The 23,359-nt window shown below is 54.8% G+C and overlaps 7 protein-coding genes across 7 annotated transcripts; 2 read left to right on the top strand and 5 right to left on the bottom strand.

Moving 5' to 3' along the window:
• Positions 1-4,122: 4,122 nt before the first annotated feature.
• On the bottom strand, positions 4,123-7,536 carry G647_01630 (uncharacterized protein; the record flags this gene model as incomplete). The annotated part of the gene is made up of 3 exons (XM_008725029.1): positions 4,123-7,239; positions 7,289-7,422; positions 7,473-7,536. 3 exons carry the CDS (start codon positions 7,534-7,536, stop codon positions 4,123-4,125), a joined length of 3,315 nt encoding a protein of 1,104 aa, XP_008723251.1.
• Positions 7,537-8,587: 1,051 nt separating this feature from the next.
• G647_01629 (uncharacterized protein) lies at positions 8,588-9,806 on the bottom strand (the record flags this gene model as incomplete). The annotated part of the gene is made up of 2 exons (XM_008725028.1): positions 8,588-9,339; positions 9,413-9,806. 2 exons carry the CDS (start codon positions 9,804-9,806, stop codon positions 8,588-8,590), a joined length of 1,146 nt encoding a protein of 381 aa, XP_008723250.1.
• Positions 9,807-10,434: 628 nt separating this feature from the next.
• G647_01628 (uncharacterized protein) lies at positions 10,435-11,128 on the top strand (the record flags this gene model as incomplete). The annotated part of the gene is made up of 3 exons (XM_008725027.1): positions 10,435-10,487; positions 10,540-10,765; positions 10,820-11,128. The coding sequence occupies 3 exons, from the start codon at positions 10,435-10,437 to the stop codon at positions 11,126-11,128; spliced, it is 588 nt and encodes a 195-aa protein (XP_008723249.1).
• A 169-nt stretch (positions 11,129-11,297) lies between these two features.
• On the bottom strand, positions 11,298-12,083 carry G647_01627 (uncharacterized protein; the record flags this gene model as incomplete). Its single annotated transcript, XM_008725026.1, has 3 exons — positions 11,298-11,474; positions 11,523-11,714; positions 11,799-12,083. The coding sequence occupies 3 exons, from the start codon at positions 12,081-12,083 to the stop codon at positions 11,298-11,300; spliced, it is 654 nt and encodes a 217-aa protein (XP_008723248.1).
• Positions 12,084-13,015: 932 nt separating this feature from the next.
• On the bottom strand, positions 13,016-14,711 carry G647_01626 (uncharacterized protein; the record flags this gene model as incomplete). Its single annotated transcript, XM_008725025.1, has 2 exons — positions 13,016-14,446; positions 14,520-14,711. 2 exons carry the CDS (start codon positions 14,709-14,711, stop codon positions 13,016-13,018), a joined length of 1,623 nt encoding a protein of 540 aa, XP_008723247.1.
• Positions 14,712-16,440: 1,729 nt separating this feature from the next.
• G647_01625 (uncharacterized protein) lies at positions 16,441-17,810 on the top strand (the record flags this gene model as incomplete). The annotated part of the gene is made up of 3 exons (XM_008725024.1): positions 16,441-16,869; positions 16,927-17,080; positions 17,149-17,810. 3 exons carry the CDS (start codon positions 16,441-16,443, stop codon positions 17,808-17,810), a joined length of 1,245 nt encoding a protein of 414 aa, XP_008723246.1.
• Positions 17,811-19,223: 1,413 nt separating this feature from the next.
• On the bottom strand, positions 19,224-22,890 carry G647_01624 (uncharacterized protein; the record flags this gene model as incomplete). Its single annotated transcript, XM_008725023.1, has 2 exons — positions 19,224-22,817; positions 22,870-22,890. 2 exons carry the CDS (start codon positions 22,888-22,890, stop codon positions 19,224-19,226), a joined length of 3,615 nt encoding a protein of 1,204 aa, XP_008723245.1.
• Between the last annotated feature and the right edge of the window lie 469 nt (positions 22,891-23,359).

Here is a 23,359-nt window from a genome sequence, read left to right as displayed (position 1 = left end):
CGGCTGCAGAAGCCAAAATAGTACGCGAACGTTCGAACTCCACAGCGCCCCTGGCCACATAGTCACTTGCTGTTGCGTCTGCCAGAATTAGAACCGCCTGGATCCATCGACTGGCTACTGGTAGAACAGAGATTGAGACACGTCACTTGGCTTCTCTTCCAACCGCGGTAACTTTCCGACTCGCTGTATGCTTGTACCTGGCCTAACCAAGACGCTGATCCAGACTTCTTAGGAGCCTTAGATTTGCCACTCAAGCTTTCGCTTCAAATCCTCGCATATGTCGTCTTACCTCAACGGATGCTGCGTGTTCCGGAGTCCTCGTGTTGCTCCTGACTTAGTATCAGGTACACCATCGCACTAAGCACTGTTTCGGCGAGTCGTATGCTCAATGGGACGTTTACAACCAGCGCCAGTACCTTTCTCGTCCCCACGACTTCGTTACCCGGCCTTGGCCTCCGAACCCCGAGTCGGCGCGTCCGGATCTGTTTCGCTACATGAGATGCACAAGGCAATGATTGTCCTCTAGCTGTTTAAGCTGCATGTCTCGTAGAAAGATAAACGTCCTGGAGGTACTTTCGACAACCCTTGTACGAACACGAGGTACCTTGGTGGGCACTGCTGAAACATCCCTTTGTCCACATCGAAGTGTTACCACGCGATCAAAAAAGGGCTCTCCGGGCCGGAGCGATTGCCCTTTGCGTTGTGTGGTACGATACCCGGTGCTCATGCTTCTTCCTCCACATCCGATGGCACTCATTGTGGCGACAACCTGACAACCAATGAACTTGGGCGAACGCAGCAAACGCCATTGCGTGCGTCCACCAATCATCATACAGATCTGCCGATTCGGGAAAATTCTGAGCTATCCACCTGGCCCCTACCAACGGTCCAACGACCAGTGCGCGCCATTCTCGGTCATGAGCTCTTGCTATCATTGCTACTTCGTTTGCAGATTGATGGTATTTGCCAGAATATCAGCACCGGAACCCCAACGGCTTCAGTCCTATGTACGCCCACTTACAGAGCCCAGGCCCAATGAGCACCTGTCCCTTGGCCTATGGGGACATGCCCTCCTCTCGAACTGGCATTGACAGAGAAATCATTGGGTGCCTCAGGCCGGCACTGCTCAGACTAACAAAGACTTGCTTTTCGCTTCGAAGACTTCAAGTGCTCAACGATGCTGATTACCTCGCACCTTTCGGAGGCAAGCCTTGCACTCCCAGCCTGTCAATCCACGGTGACGGCATCCCCAGACGAAGCACATGTTGGAAGTGAGGAGCTCTAACTTTGTTCGACCGCTATCGGCTCACCCGCCGGGGATACTCGACAATTTTGGTCCACTTTGACGAGCCAATGGCATGGCGATGAGCAAAGGGAGACCTTTGAGTTGTGCCAGACTGATGAACTACTTGCCGTTTCTCTGACGTTCCACAATTCCCTCATGTTGCTGTCTACGCGATCACTGGCTACTTTACCACGTCTCCCAAGTCCTTCGGTCACTTGGTAAAAATGATTGAGAGGTGCTTTCGGTAGCTCATCACCCTCGAGCTCGAAGCTACAGGAACACGACTCGGGACATTCAGAGACCCACGCCAGCGAACGTGGTCGATCGAAACATCAGACGTTCATCCTGGAGCCCTGCACGCCTCCACTACGGGGAAGGAAGCACTCGGACGTTGAACTGTGTTTGATTTGTGGTCCCACGCCCCCCTTCTTCGAGTTGCGCCGCGCCTCGTCATGTAACCGCCGCCTCCGCCTTACCCGCTGCCGTGTATAACGGCTTCTATCCAGATCACCAATCATCTGTCCATGGGGCATTTGGTGCAGAAGTCTACAGTCTGACCTGTCTGACGCCGTCCATTTTTTTGTGCCCATTGAACCCAAGAGATGTGATCTCTGCATATGTGCAGTGCTCCGTCGTGAAGTAACCAGGGGGGCAGATTTTCGGACGGCACTGTAAGAGCTCTGGCGGCCGCGCAAGGAAGATTTCTCAGCCAGTCCCCAAACCCTTATTGGCGCTTTCGCCCCGATAAACCACGATACCATCACTTCCACAGACGCACTTGCCGTCCTCTACTCCTCCCCCAACATTACCACCTTAGCATCTACCCCAGCCGCAAGCACTCTCACCTTCCTTTGTTGGGCCGTTGGCCGTGCGTGCATACTCCTTGCTCCTGCGTCCGAATCAAACGCACCTCTCCAAGCTCTCCCTCATCTCGCATATGCCCTCTCTGCATGAAGGAATTGTCCCGCAATCTCCTGGACAACCCTGGATCATTTCGGCACTTGCCAGAGGTTTCCTATCTATGTCTGCGCGTCCAGCTGCAGGGGCGTAGTTCGCGAATCCGCAGCGATAGCGATGCTCGACGAAACGTTCGGCCACAGTCCCAACACCAAGCAAACAATCTGCTCTCGTTTTCGCTCGTCTCCTGAACCTCGCTGGGGAAATTTCCGTCCACCACGCTGCTGCAGCTCTTGTTGGTTGAGTAGGCTTGGTGGAGGACACGTCGTGGAAACACCACTACCGCCACCAGCCGCAATGTTATTCTCGTACCTGCTGTGCTGATCCCTTCTTCTGCCTTAGGCGGAAGACGGAGTGGTCGGCTTTCACAAGAACAATCTCTCCATGGGATAGGAGAGGCGTGAAATGAGGAGGAAGCTAGAAACCTGCGAAGTCCTGTTGGGAGGGCCCCAAGCCACCGCGTTAACCTAACTGTAACTCAGGATTCAGAAGCGACCGAGTCGCCCTGAAAGTCCCGGCGGGTGTAAGTCCTGGGAAGAAGTCGACGGCCCTCCCTAGGTGCCGACAAGCTCTCGAAACGCTGTTATGGCCCCTACCTTCCCTTCTCAGTGATCCCCATTACATCGCGAGACCACCCACTGCGCACGACCTGCGCTGGATCAAAGGACGGGAACCCTGCAGGGGGACGTGGCGAAAGAAGAGAAGACCACAAAACAAAGTACTTCCTTCTCGCTCCTGAGCGCCGATCCCGAAGTAGGCGTGGAAGAAGACCGCACGGTCACGGTCGCGCAATTGCCGCCTCCCTTCATTCTCCATGTCGCATGCATTCCATCACATCCCATTCATTCCCGTCACACTGAAGCGCTAGCTTACTTCGTCCTGCCAGGGGAAACCACGTCACCTCACCTCACCTCACCTCACCTCACGTATCTACAGTGTATCTAGCAAGGAGACATCGCTGAGAGACGCAAACCACCACCACTATGAGAACCCGAGAGTAGCCCTGTTATTTCTCCTCCCTCACCGTCTGGAGCCAGCACTGCCCTGGGGTGGAGGCGGTCCTTTGCTCGCTGCTATCGACTGGGAGAGAGACGAGACGAGACGAGACGAGAATTGCGAGCGCTACCAGCACCAGCCAGAGAGACGAGGCCTGCAATCCTCCACTCGTGAGATGGCGCCGTGTCGGCACAAGACGGTGCTGTACCCTGAAGAAGAAAAGAAAATGTGTATATTACTTATATCTAATATCGAGTTTTCATTTCAGTAATTAACTGGTACCTGCTTTGTTAGTGGTGGGCTTTTATCACACTCCGCTACGGGTAACATGACACTTGTATGTCCTCTCTGTCTCTCTCTCGCGCAGTCAAAGGCGTGAAGGATTGGGGGGGAAGCTCTGAGAGTTAGACGTCACTCCATCGTATTAACATTACTGCCACGCACTGCATGCCTCCCTACCAATGAGGTCTGTACCCAAGGTTTTCTTCTGGTGCTGTCTATTTCAAAAGAGAAAAGACCGCGCAGTGCACTCGTCAAGACCGGCCTCTCCACACCGCCGTTTTGCCCGTCAGATATCGTCAAAATGTCATAGCTATGCTCGGCGACCCTACTCCATCTGCAGTATGCAGAAAACTTTTTTAGCCCTTCCAGCCGTCGTCCCACAGTGTCCTCCCGAGCCTGTCTGGATCCCAAGGTCATCACCTCGTCTCAATCATACAAATCCGGCCTTCAGATCAACTCGAATCACTGTTCAAACACACGAGCCTCGGCCTCGGCACATGCGTCAACCTTGTCGGAGTGCTCAACACGTCAAAAGAATGGCTCTCGCAGAGCACGACTGGTCCCAGCACACTATAATCGGCGCGCGACCTGCTATAACGATACTAGCGTTCCCCCAGCCCTGTGACCTTGCCTGCAAATCTTGCGCCGGCACTACCACGCTTCTGCAGCCTGTTGGAACCATCTGAACCCGAGGACAGGGGTGAGATTCTATTCATGAACGGGAGGGGACCGAGTGTATCTGCGTGAGCGCCGTGACCTGGAGGCGCCCGCGTTGTGCGTTGCTCGATATACAAGCGTGCAGCGGCGGATAGTGGTATGGCGGGAAGCTCGGTGGGGATTTCAGCCCCATTCTGAACGAGTAATTCCGCCATAGGGAATGCCTTGACTGCTCCGGACGGCGGCGTGTCCGAATGGGACGAGACTGGGCGAGCTGGGTCCGCGGCGGCAAGGGCCATAAACACAGCATGAGTGTTCCTAGACCGGTCATGAGCGTTAACGTGTGCCCGTTGCGCAATTGCTTGCAGAACGCCTTGGATGTCATGTTTCTTGATCGATGTCAGCAGTGTGTCATCAGCACTGGTATACTGAGAAAGAGGTTCGACGTAGGCCCGCTCGACGTATTTTGCTGTAATGAACTTCAGCCGCTGATCTCGAGTTGAGGTCGGTGTGGGTTTCAGGGAACGATCCAAAACTGCTTCCCAGATCATGTTGCTGATCCTGTTGCCGACGAGCATCAGTAACTCGACAATATCGTTGGTAAAAGAGTGCACGTCCAAGGTCAACGACCGGATCTTCGACACGTGAGTGCCCAGTGATCGATGGATACCGCCGCACTCAATGCATAAAATGATGCCGAGATTGAGCGAAACCCATTCGACCTTGGAAGAGGAGCCACAGTCCGCGCAGAACTGGTTGCCTTGATCATTGTTTCTGATCTGGTCGAGTAGTTTCGAGGGGTTCTCATCGTAGCTGTTGCTGCTGGTCCTGGTGTAGGTCGGCCTAGAACCTACAGTGATGCGTCGCGACACACCGCTCACGTCACTTCGCAGAGAATACCCGTGTGGTCCAGATTGCGAGGAGCTTTTGCCGAGTAGAGCGTGGCCAAACTCACGTACAGACTCCCTTGCTCCCAACTCCTTTCGAACTTGCTGGGGTGCTTGACCGCCAGCCTCGAAAGCACTTTGAAGGGCATTGTTGATGGCATTGATCCAGGCATTCATATCGTCTTCACTTGTGGCCTGGTAAACCCGTTTGAACTGTGGCGTAATAACCTCGAAGCAAAACCTGCGCTCTGCATCCCGTGCGATTCGTACTGAAGCCATACGCAGGTCGATTGGGTCGCGATGTAGATCCAACTTGTCTTTCCAATTGCTGTATTCGGACAGCTTCCCTTGATCAAGCACGATCCAGAACTTGTGCCACGCACCCTTCGGGTCGATGTGGCTATTGGGTTTACTTAACGCCCACAACAGTCCCTCTTTGCGGTATTGCCCCAAAGAACTCTTGTCGCTAGCTGATACCGAGGTTTCGTCAAGGTCACGAATGCCCTTGAACTTGCTCGGAGTTGGTGCTAACGAGTTGCCACTTGGTGAAGTTGATAAGGTGGCGTTTAACGGGACATTTGAATTCGTTGTGGGCGACAGCGTTTTGATCGATGCATGGCCAAATTGGGAGCTGCTGCTGTCGGCCCTGCTGAGATCAGTGTCGGAAGTATAAGCAGTATACCCATTCTGGCCCGGGACTTGGGTGGAGACGGCGACGGCAGGAGGTTGGTAATGCACCTCCTGTTCCGCAGCCACCGACCCGTTCTTCTCCAGGTTCCTTCGCTTTTCTTCTCTTTCCGTCCTTTGCAGCTTATATTCCTTGTCAGCAGCAGAGACTTCCCTGACGAGGGCATCCAGCTGTGGCGTGAGGTTTTCCACCTTTTTCGCTGTGGCAAGGAACGATTTCGCCTGGCCATCCGCATATTTTGTGAGCTGTGACAAGAGTTCTTGTTCCTTACGGCCACCATGCAGATCTTGCATGAAAGTCGAGTAGTCAAATCGTTTCAACTCAAAGTTCTTCCTCTTGCTCTGGTACTTGGAGTCGCTTTCTGCACGCTTCTTGTCCTTGAGTGTATCCTGCCTCTGGCCCAGATAGCGGCCAACATAGGCATAGTAGTCTCGGCTTTCGTCGTCGAAGTCCTTTTTCTTGGCTTCGACCTGCTTGATGTCCATGTTATACAGCTTGGAGATGGGATCGATGATCTGTTTCTGCAACAACGTGCTGTTGCCCTTCTCATACTTCATGATATGCTGGGCTATATTTGTGAAGTAATGGTCGAGAGCGGGTTTGAAGGCCGTGGCGCTTGAATTCGAGGCTTCCTGGAGTGCTCGTAAGAAATCAGACATGGCCTGATTGCACTCGACTTGGGCCTGCTGTGCAGCTTCGGCTTTCTTTAAGACTTTCTTGATCTGCACTTTCATGGTGCCGGTCTTTTGCTCAAGAGCTTTCATGGTGGCCCGGAAAACTGGGCCGTCATCAACCGCGCTGACGTCGTCCCCGGGACGCGGCACGCACTGAATGTCAATCACCGGCATCGCAGGCGTCGATGAAGGGGCGATAGAGCCGAAATCAGCGGCGTGTACATGAGGCGAGGGCGGGTTGTGTTGATCCGAAGGACCTTCTGAATCGCTGATAGCGGACTGGTATGATTGCGAGGACGGCATCCTATGCCTCTGTGGGAATGCCGGGATATCCAGGCTGGGTGAAGCAAGGGGATGGCCGTTGGCTGTGGCCATGTTCTGGACCCAGAAGGTGAAGGACGCGAGTGTGTTGAGCCTGTGGGCTCTGGAATCGTACTCGAGGAAACTGCAACAACTGCGCCACCCTCCGCCCTTGTCTTCTTGGGGTTTTGGAGGCTTCCACCGCCAAGTCCATTCGTAACTTACGGACGGACTGCCCCGGGTTCCAAAATCACCAATAAATTGCACGTTGGAGTTCTTGTGTAGATTGGGGTCGGCGTGGAATTCGCGCGTCACGAGGGTATCCAACTCTTTGGCATTGTGAGCGTACGCAAAGGTCAGTCCGGTGACGGCGGCATCGAGCGCTGGAGTAGTGGTGGAGGGCGTCGCGGGCAGAGGACCGGAGTTCTGTCGAGTTACAAATGTAAAGCGGATGTCAAGTTCATCTTCAAGGTCCAGCCTGGGAAGAAATGACAGCGCCGATGCATCAGGATCCTGTACGACGATCAGAGAGTGTCCCCCAACGCAAGAACGCTCCACCGACCTGTATGTATGAAATGGGTTTGTAATCGCTGCTGTCTGGCTTGCCAATAAGACGGGTCGCCGGATATGCATTTGGTGCAATGCTCAGAAGTACTTTGCGTCGGCCATTGCTGACGACGATTGAACTGATAGAGACTAGAGAAGTCAGCCACTAGCCGCTGAGGCAAGACAACGGCAGGACATACAGCGCGCTTGGTCCTTCAAGTATAGCAAGGCGCCCTCGTCAATTCTGCTCCCAATGTTTCCCATCGCTGACGGCCTTAGGGCAGGCGTGACAACTAGAATGCGCCAGGATGGGCAATAGAACGGTTAAGGGTGGCTTGCTTGGCTGGAGGGGTTGTCAAAGATGACGCGCGAGGTGTCAATGCTGGAGCAAATGCAGGCGAGAATGAATGCCGGACCACTAATGCTGGTGTTACGAAGTATGGACGCTGGTCAAGAGTGAAAGAGGAATCTCGAGTGACAGGCTTCGAAAGAGGGAGGATTTGTCGCAGTGGTTGGTCGCAGTTGACGTGTGCCTGGCTGGCTCGCTGCGCTGCGCTGCGCCTTGAGATGTGAAACGGGCGAGCGCGAATCTGTAAGACCAACAAGCGAGGAAGGCCGATGCGGTGGGGGCACGCCAGTGGCCAGTGGCCAGTTGACGCGGGCGGTGGCCCTCGACCCCCCGGACTCTGCCAAGCCTTTTTAGTTTCAACTCGTCCATCCAACTCGCAGCCTCAGTGGCCAGCCAAGCCCGCTAACATCTGCCACAGCTTGTGCCTTACTCATACGGAATACGGAGTACTGAAAGCCAGATCCCGCCTACTGGGTAGACATGGACGAGAGCCGGACAGCGACGTTGTCATGGCTGGCAATAAACACTGAGGCTTGGAATCCGCATGTGATCAGGATGAGAAGGTTCCGAGCATGAAGTCTTGTGAGACATTCGTCATCGCCACTTGCTCAGCTCGCTTTTCACAATATCAGCCTGACTATTCTCTAGGTAGGCAGCAGCGGATTAACATGGCCAGGATGCTGGCCAATGTCATGTGTGTTGATGCGAAGGGCGAACAATTGCATTGCCTCTAGATTGATTTAGCCAGTAGCAGCTTTCATGGATGACCTTTTACCAGCAACCAGTATTACCCGTCACAGCGACGTAGGCATACTTCTTTGCCTGCGGCTGTGGGTTTGGGGCATGTGGCTCGTCCTTTTCCATGCTCAAGAAGCGGTCCTGCCAGAGGATTTCAACTGGCGTATGCATCATCAAACACAATGTCTGCAAGATCCAGTCTAAACGCGTTCGACAGCCACAACCATCTCATGCCTCGTGGGTCATCGTCTTGAACACCCTTTCCATTACGCCAAACCGCAGATCCCACACGCGATCATGGTCCGCCCCCTTCACTGTCTCGCTCGTAAACTCCACGCCGTCCACATCCCTCCAGCACGCCTCGAACCACCTGTTCCCTTTATCGCCCGCATTGCCAATCATGTTGTCCTTTTCCGCAAAGAACACGTCCACCTTCAGCGTCGCGCCCCCAACGCCGCGCACCGCCTCGGCCAGGCGCGGTGCCAGCACATCATAGTCGCCCCAATCCGACCATCCGTCCTTCTCGACCCCGTTGCGGAGCAGCACCTGCGTCTCCTGGCCCAGCCCGCGCACGCTACCGGCGAAGACGCGCTTGCCCACCCGGTCGCGTATACCCTCCTCGAGGTCGATGTCCGGGCCCTCGCAACCCGTGGGCTTCGCCTTGGGCCAGAGCTGGGGTACGCTGCCCGAGACGGCGGCGCTGACGCCCAGTGCGGGTCCTAGAGTCGAGTTGACAAGCGTGGCCATTTTGTCGGTCTGGGCGACCACCGAGCGCGGTAGCGAAGAGGCCAGCGACCAGATGAGCACGCCCGAGTGCGACGAGTGGACCCAGGGGCCGGCGATGGCGATATAGGGCCGCGCCGGGTGTAGAAATTGCGGGTAATGAACGGCGAAGTCGAGCCCGAAGACGGTGCCGCCGCTGTGGCAGCCTATAGAGACGTGCTTGATGCCAAGGTGGTTAAGCAGGGCGGCAATGGCTTCTATAATGCGAGTCAGCAACGTGTATTCCCTAGTAGTATCAGTCAGGGAATCTATCTAAGTTGGGCGACTCACCCCTCCAAACCTCGAGCAGCCTCTCAGCCGGCACGCTGTCCGTCTTACCAATGCCCGGGCGTTCTGCGTTCACGATACGGACCTTGTACCTCTTCGCCAACCCATCCTTTGCAGCATTGTGCAGGCGTGAAGACATGAGCGGTCCGAAGAACAGGAGCACTTGCTCCTCACCATGGTCGTCGTGGCCATCTTCGCGGTGATAGCCAAAGTCGGCGTATGAGACCTGAAAGGGTGTTGTCCGGCCGCGCGATGGGTCGGCCGGCAGCTGGAAGGTCCGGTTGAGGCGGGGGTCGTTGATGTAGGCGGTAAACTCTTCTTGCGAGAGCTTCTTAGCTGTGGTGGTGGGTTTAGTGGTGGTTCTAGAGGAGGCTTTCGTTGCTGTTCTTGGAGACATGAAAGACATATCTAGTAGAGGCTCGGCGAGAAGGTCTACGTAGCCGATCGCTCATGCTTCAAACTGTGGAGCGTGGAATTGGTGCATAGCGAGAGCAGGGCGGCTTGCGGCAGTCAGTCAACTGTTAAGGACCCCCAGGCACCCATCTGAAGAGCCATACGTTCTTGGGACAAATGCACGAACTTCTGCGACCGCTGGTGAAGAGGTTTGACGATAGCACACCAGCTACTGGCTTGGGGAGTCAAGCCATTGTATGCTATGAAATGGCGCAGGGAAGATTGAGCATCTGAATACCTAATACCTAGGTACTCCGTACAAACTGGTCTGGTATCGCCAAGACGTTACTCAGCCAAACTGAACATGGCTGCGGACGCCAGGGATAAAAGCGGCATGGCCGGGCATCGCACGTGAGCTCCGAGCAGCGTTTCCTTAGTGCCTCATCTTTACCTCGTGCGGAGCGGCTGCCACGCCAAAATTTCCGCAACAACTGCCAAGAAGCTCAGGTTCTCATGATACGCAAGTCACCTGCAGACCGTCGGCAGCAGGCATGTTAACGGCATGATAGAGGCCGCGCGCAACGGATTCTGTCTCTGTCTCATCAGCCGACCTTCGCTCTCTCACGTTGATGATGACTGCAAAATCAGCTAAAGAGTCCCAGAATACGGGTACTCCGAACCAAACGTGAGAAGCCGCTCCGGTTCCTGTGCTGGACTCCCTGCTGAGAGCTGTGTAGGCTGTTCGTCAAGAACCTCCCTGAGAAAATCAACAAGAATGAACTCAAACGCGCCCTGTACATGCTGTTCTCCACGTATGGACCCGTGCTCGACATCGTTACTAGCCGTGTTGGGGCCAAAGGCCAGCACATGCGAGGCCAGGCACACGTCGTCTTCCGCGATATTCAGACAAGCACGCAGGCTATGAGGGCGTTGCAAGGGTTTGACTTCTTTGGCAAAGAAATGGTACGAGTGCACACTGCATATCCGGGTGAAACACACGTTAAACTTATGTTGCAGGCGATTGCCTACGGAAAGGGCCAGTCGAACATTATTCCCAAGCTTCGCGGAACCTTCGAACCTCCAACTGCTGCGGCGACCGGCGCCCCCGAGCAGACGGCATTACAAAAGTCCATCTTCAATGCTCCTCCGGGTGCTGCAACCAGCACACCGGTTGAGAACGGCACAAAACCGACCGAGACGCCAGTGGATACAGGCCCACATGGCATAAAGCGACCACGAGAAGAAGTGGAAGAGGAGGACGACAGCGAAGTTGAGATGGAGGAAGATGAAAGTGATGCGCCTATGGAGGAAGATGACGAAGACTAAGACAACCACACCCTCAAGATCGACAACCACTTCTCAGCAAAACGCCGTACGACAGCTGTGCCCTCGAATGGACGACAGCGGCCCGGAATGACATGGCGACAAGGTAATGTCGAGGGAGACCGCACTTGTTGCGGGCAATAGAACAGGTTGTTGAAGTTCTCTCGCCTACCTATGAGCTCAAAAGCTTACTAGGGATATGCAGGCCCACAGCCGAACCGATCAGACCGAGCCAAAGGATCAGGTACTCGTCCGGTGTGGGGTCGTGATCGGGCTTCAAGACCGAGAGTGCATCTTGCGTGTTGCAAGGATGCAGGAAGAAGGATGGCAGATCTGACACTGGGTGGTGCTGCCGCGAATCAGCTAGCTTCCGCGACCCGAGTTGGACACCACTTACTGCCATGCTTATGCCGCCCAGGACACCTACGCCACGCAACGGTGCGCTTGAAGGCTGCGGGACCAGTTGCTCATATATCTGATCGAGCGTTATCGGCCGTTTCTCCGGTCCGTGATGGCATGAAAACCACAGGACCGGGACGCAATAGGTTGGCGACAGAATGACGGAAAAGTCCACAATGAGGCAGGTGTCCTCTAGACACTTCGAACGTCGCTACAATATATTAGCTCGGGGCGCAGGAACGGCGCGCTCAATCATGGCCCAGCGTACTCGTACAGTGTCTTTGATTGAGGAGTCTTCCACCTCATCCTCGACTATGTTCTCGAAATCTTCCTTTCCTCCCACCTCTCCTGTGTTCGTGCCCTGATCGCTAGCAAGCCGACGACTCCCACTGTGTAATAAGGTATTCCGTCTCTGCCTGATTAGCAATTCCTCCCCACTCCATCTTACGCTCAGCCAATCCGTGTCACTAATGCTGTCCGCACTCCTACGCTCCAGCGCCTTGCACGCTTTGCAAAACTCGTCCTTGGTGATGGCGGGAAACGCCTCAAGTGAGCGCATAGATCAACAACAGGGGAGAGGCCCAAGTGATCATGGATCCAGAATGGATCGCTGTACGTAAAGATGGAGGACTGTTCATCTCAAGTCTTTAGAGATATCAGATTGAATCTAATTTGGACATACTCTACGGAGTACTGTGTACACAGTAGAAAGTGGAAGACGGTATGACGGATGAGGCTTGTACGGAGTACCTCGTACGAGCTACGAACTGTGGAAACAAAATAGCCAAGACGACTGGAGTGTCACGAGTGTTCGCCCCGGCGTGCCCCGCTGCCTGGGGTGTTCGTCTGTGCTGTGTCAAAGGAAAACCCTAAGTGGGTGCCTAACACGTGCATCACGCGCACAACCACGTGCCTCATCGAGACCATACGTTAGCCCTCAATCTGGAGTACGAGGAACGGAGTACTCTTGGGTTGATGGCAGCGCCTACTAAAGCACGTACCCAATCAAGCAGATGGCCGTCGCCCAGCGAAGATACTGACGTGGAAGTGTCAGCGGCCTTCTTCGCCTCTCGTGACATCCGTCCACTCGACCCGAATTTGAACCTCACAGACGGTAAGGAGTAGCGTGACCGTGGTGGAAAAGATATCCGCGTATGTGCGTACCTACCGGACAGTGCGTACTCACCATCCAGGATTCTCCAGCAGTGTAGCCACCGCGACCCGCACAAGCCCTCTAATAAGTTTTCAGAATAGGCTCCGTTTTTCACACGGTTCGGGTTTCAGTTTCACTTCTCCATGGTCAGCGTTTGGGTCATGTCATAACCATGCCTATTACAAAGAGTATGTACTCTATCGATCTTAGATGCAAGGTCAAAGGAAAAAGCCATTAAAACTATATACAAGAAGGATCGTCCAGCTCGTCGATACAGGGCGCGTCCCCCCACCTCATGCTCCACTTGGCAATGCACAAAGGTGTTTTGGTATACTTGTCTAGGGCTTCCCGCTGACGGGCGGGCCGTTCAGCTTGAAATATCCAGGCTCCAAGGTCTGGAAGACGCCCGTGGGGTCGTACTTGGCGGCGATGCTCTTCAGCTTGGCCTTGTTGGTGGCGCCGTAGCTGGCGATGACGTCCTGGAACTGGCTCGCGTAGTTCATGTAGATGTAGTCTTCAAACAGGCCCATGGTCTTGCCGAGCGCGACCGTGCGGTCGATGATGCGCTGGTTGGTCTGGAGGATGCGCGTGTCGTCGGCCGGGTTCGTCCACATCATGTTCATGTTCAACAGGAGGTAGGGCCCGTTGGACGCCGGCAGGCCCAGCGGGTTGCCCCCGTTCTTGGACATGGCCGCCAACTGGCCCTGCGTGATGACCTGCAGGGTCGCGGCGGGGACGAGGCCCGCGGCGTCGCTGATGCCTTGGATCTCCTCGAAGAAGATGTCCCGGACCGAGGCGACGTGGGCCTTGTTCAGCTTGTACGTGGCCGCCCAGTACGTTTCGCGCAGGCCGTCCGGGTTGCTGGCGTTGAACTCCTGCGTCAGGTCGACGAGGGTGCGGACTCTGGTCGTGTCCGAGATGGCCGGGATGGCAAGGTACTCGGAGAAGATGGGGGCGTTGGCCACGGGTTTGGCGTACTGCAGGTCGGCAGCCGCGACCTTGAGATCGGCGGATGGGACGTAGGCAAAGGAGAGAATCTGCGCGGCGTTGGGATCCGAGGGCGAGTTGACGCCCACGTTGTAGAAGGCGTTGACCACGGCGTCGAACGAGTCTTCTAGGATGACTCGGCCGCCGCCCCACATTTGGCCGCCGGGCAGGGAGATGGCGTTCATGGTGAATTTCGAGACGATGCCGAAGTTGTTGCCGCCGCCGCGAAGGGCGAAGAAGAGGTCGGAGTTTTGGGTCGGGCTGGCGGTGATGATGAGACCGGATGCGGTGACAACTTCGTAGCTGGCCACATTATCGCACGCCCAGCCGTAGATGTTGGAGAAGAACGAGATGCCGCCGCCGGTGGTCAGGCCGCCGACACCGATGCCGGAAACACGGCCGCCGATGACGGTCACGCCCGAGGGCTGCAGAGCGGTATACACGTCGAACCACACATTGCCGGGGCCGACATCGACGGTCTTCTTGTTGCCGGAGAGTTGGACGGTGTCGAGTCTTTCTAGCGAGATGGTGATGCCACCTTGGATGTTGGAGGCGCCCGCAAAGGCTGCATGGCCGCCGGATTTGGCGGCGAAGGGACACTGAGTAAGTCGTGAAATCAAAATCGCTATCGATATCGAGGCTGCATTCGATGGCTTGAATATGCAGAATGGGTCGACGCTCCCTTGCTGGACGGACCAGTAACCCTCCGTGAAGGCATTGTAGCTGGCGTCGTTTTGCTTAATCAGCGAAGAGCCGCCAAAGAGAATCTTCAGCGAGTCACACTGAGGAAGAAAGAAGTTAGTCAAAGGGTGGCCAGAAAGGGTATCCGATGAAGGACCATTCGGGATAACTCACGGCTATCGAGCATCCAGCTGTCGAGGACCTCGTGGCCAAGGACTCCAACTCTGGCAACGCGGAAATATTGACACCTTGGTCAATCAGGGCGTCGGTCACGTTGAAATCAACCGGCTCGAAGGTCGAGTCCTGGGCTGACACCGACGCCACCAGGCCCAATGCAAGGGCAGCGGTATAAGCAGAAAAAAGCATATTGGCTGAGAGAGTGAAGCCAAGAGACAGAATTAAGAAAGGCGTAGAGCGAACTGCAAGGGCAGGTGATTGTGATCTTCGCTCGACAGCTAAAGAACCGAACACATGCAAGAACAAACACGAAGCGAACAACACTGGGTTCGAGAAGGAAAAAGCAAGGTACTTAGGCTACTTTCTGCAGCTTAACATGCCTGATGTGGAGTATGTTTCATTAGGCCACGTGGGTGAAACCCTTTTGATTGATGTTGCCGGAAGGAGATTCAGCAGATGAGACTGTACAATCAAGCCCTGGACTATAGACAACTTCAGGCTCACTAACACAGACCAAGTCAGTAAAACCGCACAGCTACCGCACAGCTGCCGCGTACTAAGGGGATCTATTGAATGCCCAAGCTGTAGTGACCTCGTACCTCGTATACTGTACTCCAACAGAGTCAAGGCGGCAGCCGTTTGGACTCTGCGTGCGATAACGAGGTCCCACGGTTGCGTCCCCCTGAACCGGCACTCGAGCGACGAGCAACAAAGCAAAGAGGTGTTGCACCGCAAGCGAAATTGAACCACACTTCGATGAAGGATCCGCTGGGTCACTACACAGTAGCGTGAACGTTGTCAGGCCCCAGGCACCGAAAACAACTACTGTGCACAGTAGTACAAGACGACACCAGGAGAAGCGCAGCAATCGGCTCTCGAGGCTGCAGGAAAGTTGCCGGATCTTCAACGGCGTGCTGTGAAATGCAGCACTGTCGATCTCTGACCTGATCGGAACTAGTCGAAAACCGGGGCCCGGGGTTCGGATCGCGGCCACGCTAGCCTGTTGTAGCTTAGATTGTCGAGCGTGAAATTTCCTCTGCAACACTGCGGAAAAAGACTTTTGGGCTAACTTGCGGTCGCTTTCCACCTGCGACGAACAAGCCGACCTCGTACCCATTCCACGCCGTTCCCGAGAAGATCCCTCTGTGCCGTCCCGACCCCGAGCTGTCTGCCTTCCTGGGCAACTTCCCTGGGCAACTTCCCCAGGCAATGCTGTCTTCTCATATCACCAGGCTGGTGTGCAGCATCGGAACAAGGTCTCTCAAGAGCCTTCGTCCCATAACCTGCTCTGGCGGCAGAAGAGCTATTGACCACGACTGTGTCCCAAGGAAGCCCACTCAGCGGACTGATCGCCGGAGTTTTCCTACCCAGCATGCAGGAGTTTTGAAGGTTTCCAATGCCTGCGGTCGATCGAGCTTCCCGGGAGGGGTGGCTCCTGGCCAACTCGAGCTTGGACGACACTAACAATGATCTTTGCCACAAGCGATGTGACTAACCAGTCGCCCAGCACCGAGCCCAGGTCCAGGCGTCCTTCTTGCCGCACGGAAACAGTTTGGTCATCAGTATCCCTGATCCAGTTATATGCATCTCGAGACGCCGTTGTGGCGGGGAAGCTGGACTCGTCGTAGTGCCTCACATCGTGCCTCACCATTTTCGTTCGCGTACCACTCGCTTTTCCTACCATGTTTCATACGGAAAGCTTCTTGTCGAACCGGTTTCGTGCCTCGTGGGAGATATATCTAATATGTGCTCCGTAGGGACGACAATCTTTTCCTCCACGCGGATGTGGGAACCGCACGAGGCTCTATCCTCCCACCCTCCTCTCCATCTTGACCTCGTGGCCGCTGGGTTCTGAGGTTCCCATTCTGCCCTTCCCACAGGCGAACGTTTCGCTGTCTCGACACCGTCTCCGCCCACGATGTCGTCCACTCAGAACTATGTCACGGAGAAGCAGCTTGTTGGGGTGGGATATGCCATGATTGGGGTCACCAGTATCGTCTTCGGCGCGAGAACGTTGATCAGAGTCAATCAACCGAAAAGATTACAGGCAGACGACCTCTTCCTCCTGCTGGCCTATCTCTGCTTCCTCACGTTGAGTATACTGTACATCGTCCTTGCTCCGACCATGTACCGTGTCACCGATGCCTCCTCGGGACTCACGCCGATATACCCGGAAATCTTGTCGGACTCTTTATTCATGATCAAGATCTTCTTCGCCAACACTATGATTTTCTGGTTCGCGCTGTATGCCGTCAAATTCTCCTTCCTCTCGCTGTACCGACGGCTCATGAAGGGCCTTCGCGTGTACATGCAGCTTTGGTGGGCGGTCGTGGCGTTCTGCGTCTTGGTATGTACCAGCCCAGCGGGAGTTGATATCAATTGCCGAGCTGACTCCCCGATCTAGACATTGATAGGTTGTGTGATTTCCAATTTCACCAGCTGTCACAGCATGCACGCGTGGTTTACTCCCGGCGAGTGTTCTGAACGGCGGGACGTCCGCGCTCAAATAGCCTCCTTATACTATGCCTACGCGGTAGATGTTATCTCGGATCTTTTCAGTAAGTTCAGCGCTCCATCTCCTCTCTGGACGCGTGAATTGTGCTAACTTGACGCCCTCCACCTTCAGTCATGTTCCTGCCCCTACGTCTGATCTGGAATCTTCAACGGCCCACGTCCCAGAAAGTCGGGATTGGAGGTCTCTTCTGCGTCGGTTGGGTCTGCATTACCTTCGCCACCATTCGCGTGGTCCAAATCGGCGTCAAGGCGAATAACAGTTCGACGCCGTCCTCATCATGGCTCGCCCTCTGGGCTATCGTCGAAACTGCCGTCACTGTCGTCGTCGGGTGCTGTCCCGGCCTATATTCGAAAGCCAAAGAAGTCCACTCAACGCGCAAGACGTCATCCAAGAGGAGCGGGTTGCCCCAAAACTACTACCACGGGAGCCGTGGGTACGAGAAACAGGGGACCGGTGCAGAGGATGACGGCAAGATGGACTTTGAAACCATGGTATCTGGGAACGGGCGGTCGTACCACGCCGTCACGACTGGTGGCACGCATCAGAGTATCGAGATGAAGAACATGCCCATCAAAGCTGCCAGCTCACAGAGCACCCAACGGGGAGAAGGCACCAATGGCACCTTCTGGGAGGGCGACGAGACGTCCAGTCAGGAAGAGTTAAATGGACACAAGCACATCTATGTGACGAACAGCATCGAGATCAAGGATGAGGACGAGTCGATTCGTGAAAGTAGCCGGAAGGATGTCGACTTTGCGAAGAGCGTTGTCTGAAGCAAGGGGAGGTGTATGTCCCTTGATTGCAGTTACAAGCAGCTTCCTGTACAAATGTATGATAACAACGGCTGGATGTGAATGATAGATGACGTGGTCCTGGTCCTGTGCCTAGTTGCTAGGGTGGCAGTCGTGTAGCTTAGCGCTCTATTTCAGGAGAGCATCGCATCTGTCGATCCGCAAGACTACAGCGGTGAGACGAACCCGTGAGAGCACCCAGTACCCGACCCGCCTCCCATGCGCCATACCCTAGGTGCCGGGTGCTATGTGCCATCTACTGCACAGACCTGCTGTTGCTGCCTCGTGCTGACTAATGACACCAGCTCTTCCACCGACCAGCTTCAGGGATACCAATAACTCCGTACTGTCCACCGCTTGCCGGACCGACAGTACATAAGCTGAAAACAGCCGTCGAGCCTTCCTTGGACCGCAGAGTTCCCCAAATATTGCATGACCGCTTGCCTGGCGTCAAGGCGTGTATCAGCTCGGTCAGAATAATGCGACTTATCTCTCCAGCATTCGCCATGGTACTCCGTACTCAGATTCGACAATACGTACGATAACATGAAACCGCGATGTATTACGGAGTACATTCCTTTGCAACCGCACCAGGAAGTGTGGCCGCCTGGACGGGATCAAACACATCAGTTTGTAATCAGGATGAGATTCCTGTTATAACATGCTAGACGTGTGGTGATAGCTGAAATTGGGCCCTCCACACCAGATTGAGCGTACACAGATTACTATGGATCAGCTAATAATCTCCTGTCTCATATTGGGGAGCATATCGATGCACTCAGTCAGTCAGCCTGCTGGCTGGCCCCCGTTCGCCGCCGCGCACTTGAGGGAAACATGATATCGCTGCCAACCTTTTTCGCACATACTACCGGCCTCGTGAGTAACAACCATGGCTGGCGCGTGATCGAGCGCTTGAGAGGCTCGAGAAGCAGTATTGCAACTCTGCGGGGGAATCGCAAGCACAGCAAGGAGCGCCGTCTAGACCCAGTGTCGAGACTGGCGGATCGAGTGATCGGGCTGCCAGTGATCGGGCTGCCAGTGAAGATTCGCGAGAACAGCTAAGGGCACCGTCTAGAATCAGTGTCGAGACTGACAGATGCTGTGGCCGTTCTGCGAGCGCTCGGCGGACTCAGCAACGTGGGCGGTAGGCGCCATTTCGTTCAAGTCACCGAGAAGGCGCGATCTGAGACTCAGATGAAGAAAGGTTTGTTCATCGCGCCGCATCCGCTCAGCCGGCGCCGTCGGCGTGAGACAATCCCAACTGGGACGACGTGTCGACAGTACCAGCAAAGCATGGGTGGCGGAGTCAGACTGGTTCGCAAAATCACAATACCAGATCGGGTGCCGGCGTCGAAGGCATTAAATATGGAGGCTTCACCCTCGAAGATGGCGTCGTCAAGGTACCTCGACCTTCTCGTCCCGTCCCGCCGTAATGTCCACCACCTCCATCCCCACGCCGATAACCAGAACCCTGCAAGCACGGTCACACGCTTGGATGCTGTGGCCTTGAGCTCCGGTAGCATACCGAGTGTTTTCATCCACCATCTCAAGTCCACTCACATCGGCGACACCTGTCCACGCTTGTCCCACGAGCTCGACCTGCACGGCTTCAAACAACACATCAACCTCGGTATGTTCGGAGGAGCTGACAAACGCTTTCTGAAGATTTATTTCAGCCCTCCAGACCTTGACACGTTGGTCATTTGCCACGGTGATGACCCACGCTGACCAGCTCTTGGGACCACTGGTAAGGCACACGATCTTCAGCGCGGTGAGAGCGGCGGCGTGGGCGCTGGGGATGAGGATCGTTCGGAAGCGATGGTCCGCATCTTTTTTACCGAGCCTCCTATCTTCAGGATCAAGTGACGGTCGAGATGAGGAGCTCATGAGTGTCAGAGCCAGTGCGTTATCGTCACCGCCTGTGGCAACGAGATGACCCTTTGAGCCAACGGCCATGATGTCCATGGCTAGTATGCTGCTCTGGTGCAATTTGTGGACTTCCATTCGGCATGTTGACTTTGGCCACGCGTTTGCATCCGAAGAATTCAGCCTGTCCCAGCAATCGAGAGGACTCAGGTTCATGTATCCATTTGTGCCTGCAGACAGGACACACATCTGATTTGTGGTAGGTCCAGCAAGAAGCGGGAGGAAGAGAGCCTGCATGATGCAGAACGAGCCATAGCTGAGTTTTTGCATTGTTTCGAACGTGCCTGTGTTTCGTGTCGACGATGCGGTGTACCGCACGATCTTGGTCTTCCCGTTCGAGTAGGCCAGCACAAGGGTGTGCTCCTCATCTTCGGCGCCGTCGTCCTCGAGGCGTGAATCGAACCCCATGATTCGTGCATCTGAATCCTCTTCCTCAGTGGGCATGGCGTCCCACAGTATTGCTCCTACGCTAATGCATGGTACGTCGAAGCTGAGTTTCCATACATAGAACTCTTCGCATCCAGCGCTGCTGAAGAGATAGTGTCCTGAGGCCGAGAATTGAAGATGTTGAATGCCCGTCGTGTGCCGTTTCAGCGTTGCAATGTACAGAAACTTGTCTGCCTGTAGTTGGCCGGGCGCCCGTGAGATGGCAGGCGCAGGGAATTTCGCAATGGCGAAAAGTTGGATGTTGGTGTCCTCGGCTCCAGTGGCCACAAGCACTCGGTCCTTATGTTGCCTGCCAGCCCCAGCGTACGGCAATGGACTTCGTGCCACAGCCTTTATCTCGCGTCCATGGCCTCCTCGCTGGATAGTCTGATGGCCGGACCCATTGCTCGTATGCCAATTAAATTTGCCCGCTCTGGTCCAGACAAAAGTCTTCGCGTCACTGCCGGACACAGAGGCAGAATCATCTCTGAAGTCCCAGGTTCGGTGAGAACCACCGCACTCAACCGAGAGGATGTCGGACTGCTGAGTTTCGTTCCACACAACGAACGCGGTGGACCTGAAGCCGTAGAGGAACAGATCCTTTCGTTGAGCCCGAGGTGCAGCTGAGCAATCTTCCGAGGCGGCAAAGTAAGCTCCTTCGATGTTCGGACCGAGTGGAGACGATGATAGGTGAACCATAAACACCTGCGGCTGGGCTCCGGTGGCGAGAGACGGGTGCTCCAATCGATGAATCGCGCAATGTCCGTCACGACCGGTCGTGAGTATGTGCATCATCCCTATCCCGGTCTCAATGTCTGCTTCTTGCCGGAGAACAGAAATGGAAGTAACGCTCTCCCTGCCATGGACATGTCGGAGGCAGTATGGCTTTTGTGTCGTCGCAGATTCAGGGCCCAGATCGGAGTATACAGCAAGAGCACCAGCACGAGAGCCGAGAAGTAACGTCCTGCTCGTGTGGTCATAGTGGCATGCCGTGATCTTAAAAGTATCTGGCATTCTCAGAGCCGTCTCGGTCGCCCCGATTGAGCCTTCTTTCATGCTGAGCCAAAGTATGACCGTCATCTTGTTCGTCAAGACAGCCACGACGCAAATCACGGAATCCTGAAAACTAGCCACTTGTTGGCCGGCAACTTGCATCCACGAAATGCCTTGATCGAGGTTGCATGGGATAGGTGATAACGTATCTCGACCATTCAACAAAGCATAAAGCCCGCCCATCTGATATGCAATGAGGACGAAACCACATTCCTTGATTGAGCAGAGTGTCAGACCACCTTTCAGCGGAGTTCCGTGCAATCGGCGCCATTGCAACTCCCGGTCTTTAGAGGTTATCCGGAAGAGATGTCCTTGACCTGTAGATGCCAGACATTCCTGATGATCCAACAGTAAATAGTTCTTCAATGGCAAGGGGGATGTTGTGATGTCCTTGAAAGGCACAGATATCGTGAGGGGACACAGTTTGGCAGTTTCCAATGTGTCGAATCTTCTAGAGATGATTTGTCCGTCAGCACCACCAGTATATACGACAATACCGTGCTCATCATTGAGCTGGCACATGGACCAGGCATTTTTCCCAAAGTGAAGTCGGTCGCTGCCTCCTGGTCTGAGGCTGCCGGCCAGGCCAGTTTCGCCTCCAGGACCGGTGCCCAACTCGGCAGTCCACATCTGACAGGCACCATCCTCACCACGCGAGAACAGTAAGATGCCCAGACTCGTGTTGTACGGCCGTCCTGGTGCGAAGTCGACGTCCCAAATGCGTGAGAGATGACCCCATGCCGATGCAACGTGGTTCTGACTGGTCTGAATCACATGCCCGAATCCGGTCTGGGTTGAATCGAGCCCATAGGAACCTTCATTGTGGACATCTCGATCACAATCACTGATATCCCAGATTCTTACCGTGCGATCGTCAGAGCAACTCGCCAGCAGGCGTACCCGGGTTCCTGCTAGGTCGAAAACTTCCGAGATTGAGACTCCGAACACAGAGCCTATATGTCCCTGGAAGACATGTTTCAGAGAGGGCACCCATTGCTGACCACCTTCTCTCCTGCTGCATGTCCAAACCAGGATTTCCCCAAAGACTGTACCAGACGCGACGATGACCAAATCAGGTGCAGCAATGGAGAGACATCCAGAGTAGAGAAACGACGCCGGGCCCTTGACAGTCAATAAACCGTCGTGCTTGGGAGGTTCCGCCACAGCGACATGGGAAGTGGGTGCTTCCACCAGTTGATTGTGTGCGGTCAGCAGGAGCACGAAGTTGCCAACGAAGACCGCGTCCAAGATCCAGTCCGAGCACGTTTGTTGCTCTGCCAGGCTGAGGCGTGGAATGATATTGGACGTGTCCGCTACATCTGCTTCCAGCGTGACGGTGCCGAGCTTCAACAGTGTGCCGCCCCAAACCACGACGTGGATTCGACGATGCGTGCCTGGACTTGCCTCACTGACGAGTACATTGATTCCAAGCACTGGCTGGGCCTCGAAAACACGTGTTGACAACACGCGAGTACGATCTACATTGTAGATATGCAGATATGCGCCCTGGCCTGCCAACAACCACGCTGCTCCATCAATCACGACTGATGTAAGGGCAGTGACTGGGAGACATGTGGCTCGCGACTACGGTGGTCAGAAGAAGTTGTTGCACAGAGACTGGGTACAAGCACCGCACCTCTATGATACATGCTGGCATTGAAATGCGTCGATAAAAGTTAAATGCCCAGACAGATCGTCTGAGAATCACAGAATGTAGGCGGAAGAAGACGTTGCTGAGGCGTCAAAGGTGTGAGAAAACGCCACTGGTCGGTCATTGCTTCGCCGTGTTATGTCTCACTAGTGAAATGATCCGCCCTAACTTCAACCAGAAATCACGTGTGAATCTGTTCAACACGTGACATCGCTGAAGGCGCGTCTGGGCATCGGGCTATGAAATACACTGGCATTGTCGCTGGTCTTGTTTACACCGGGCTTCGTAGATATATTCGGGTTTTTCTTCGAAATAATCGACGTCTGAAGGTGGTAAGGTCATTCCGGGCGACAGTGAAGCGGACATGCAATGAAACTGTACCGTCGATTTGTAACTTCAACATCACAGCCAACCCGAAGTTCTGAACGCGAGGCATTCAAACCGATGGCTAGATGAAGAACAGGTCTCTGATATT

The sequence above is a fragment of the Cladophialophora carrionii genome (assembly GCF_000365165.1).
Source record: "Cladophialophora carrionii CBS 160.54 unplaced genomic scaffold supercont1.1, whole genome shotgun sequence".
NCBI lineage: Eukaryota > Fungi > Ascomycota > Eurotiomycetes > Chaetothyriales > Herpotrichiellaceae > Cladophialophora > Cladophialophora carrionii.
This window is presented reverse-complemented; position numbering and strand designations above follow the sequence as displayed.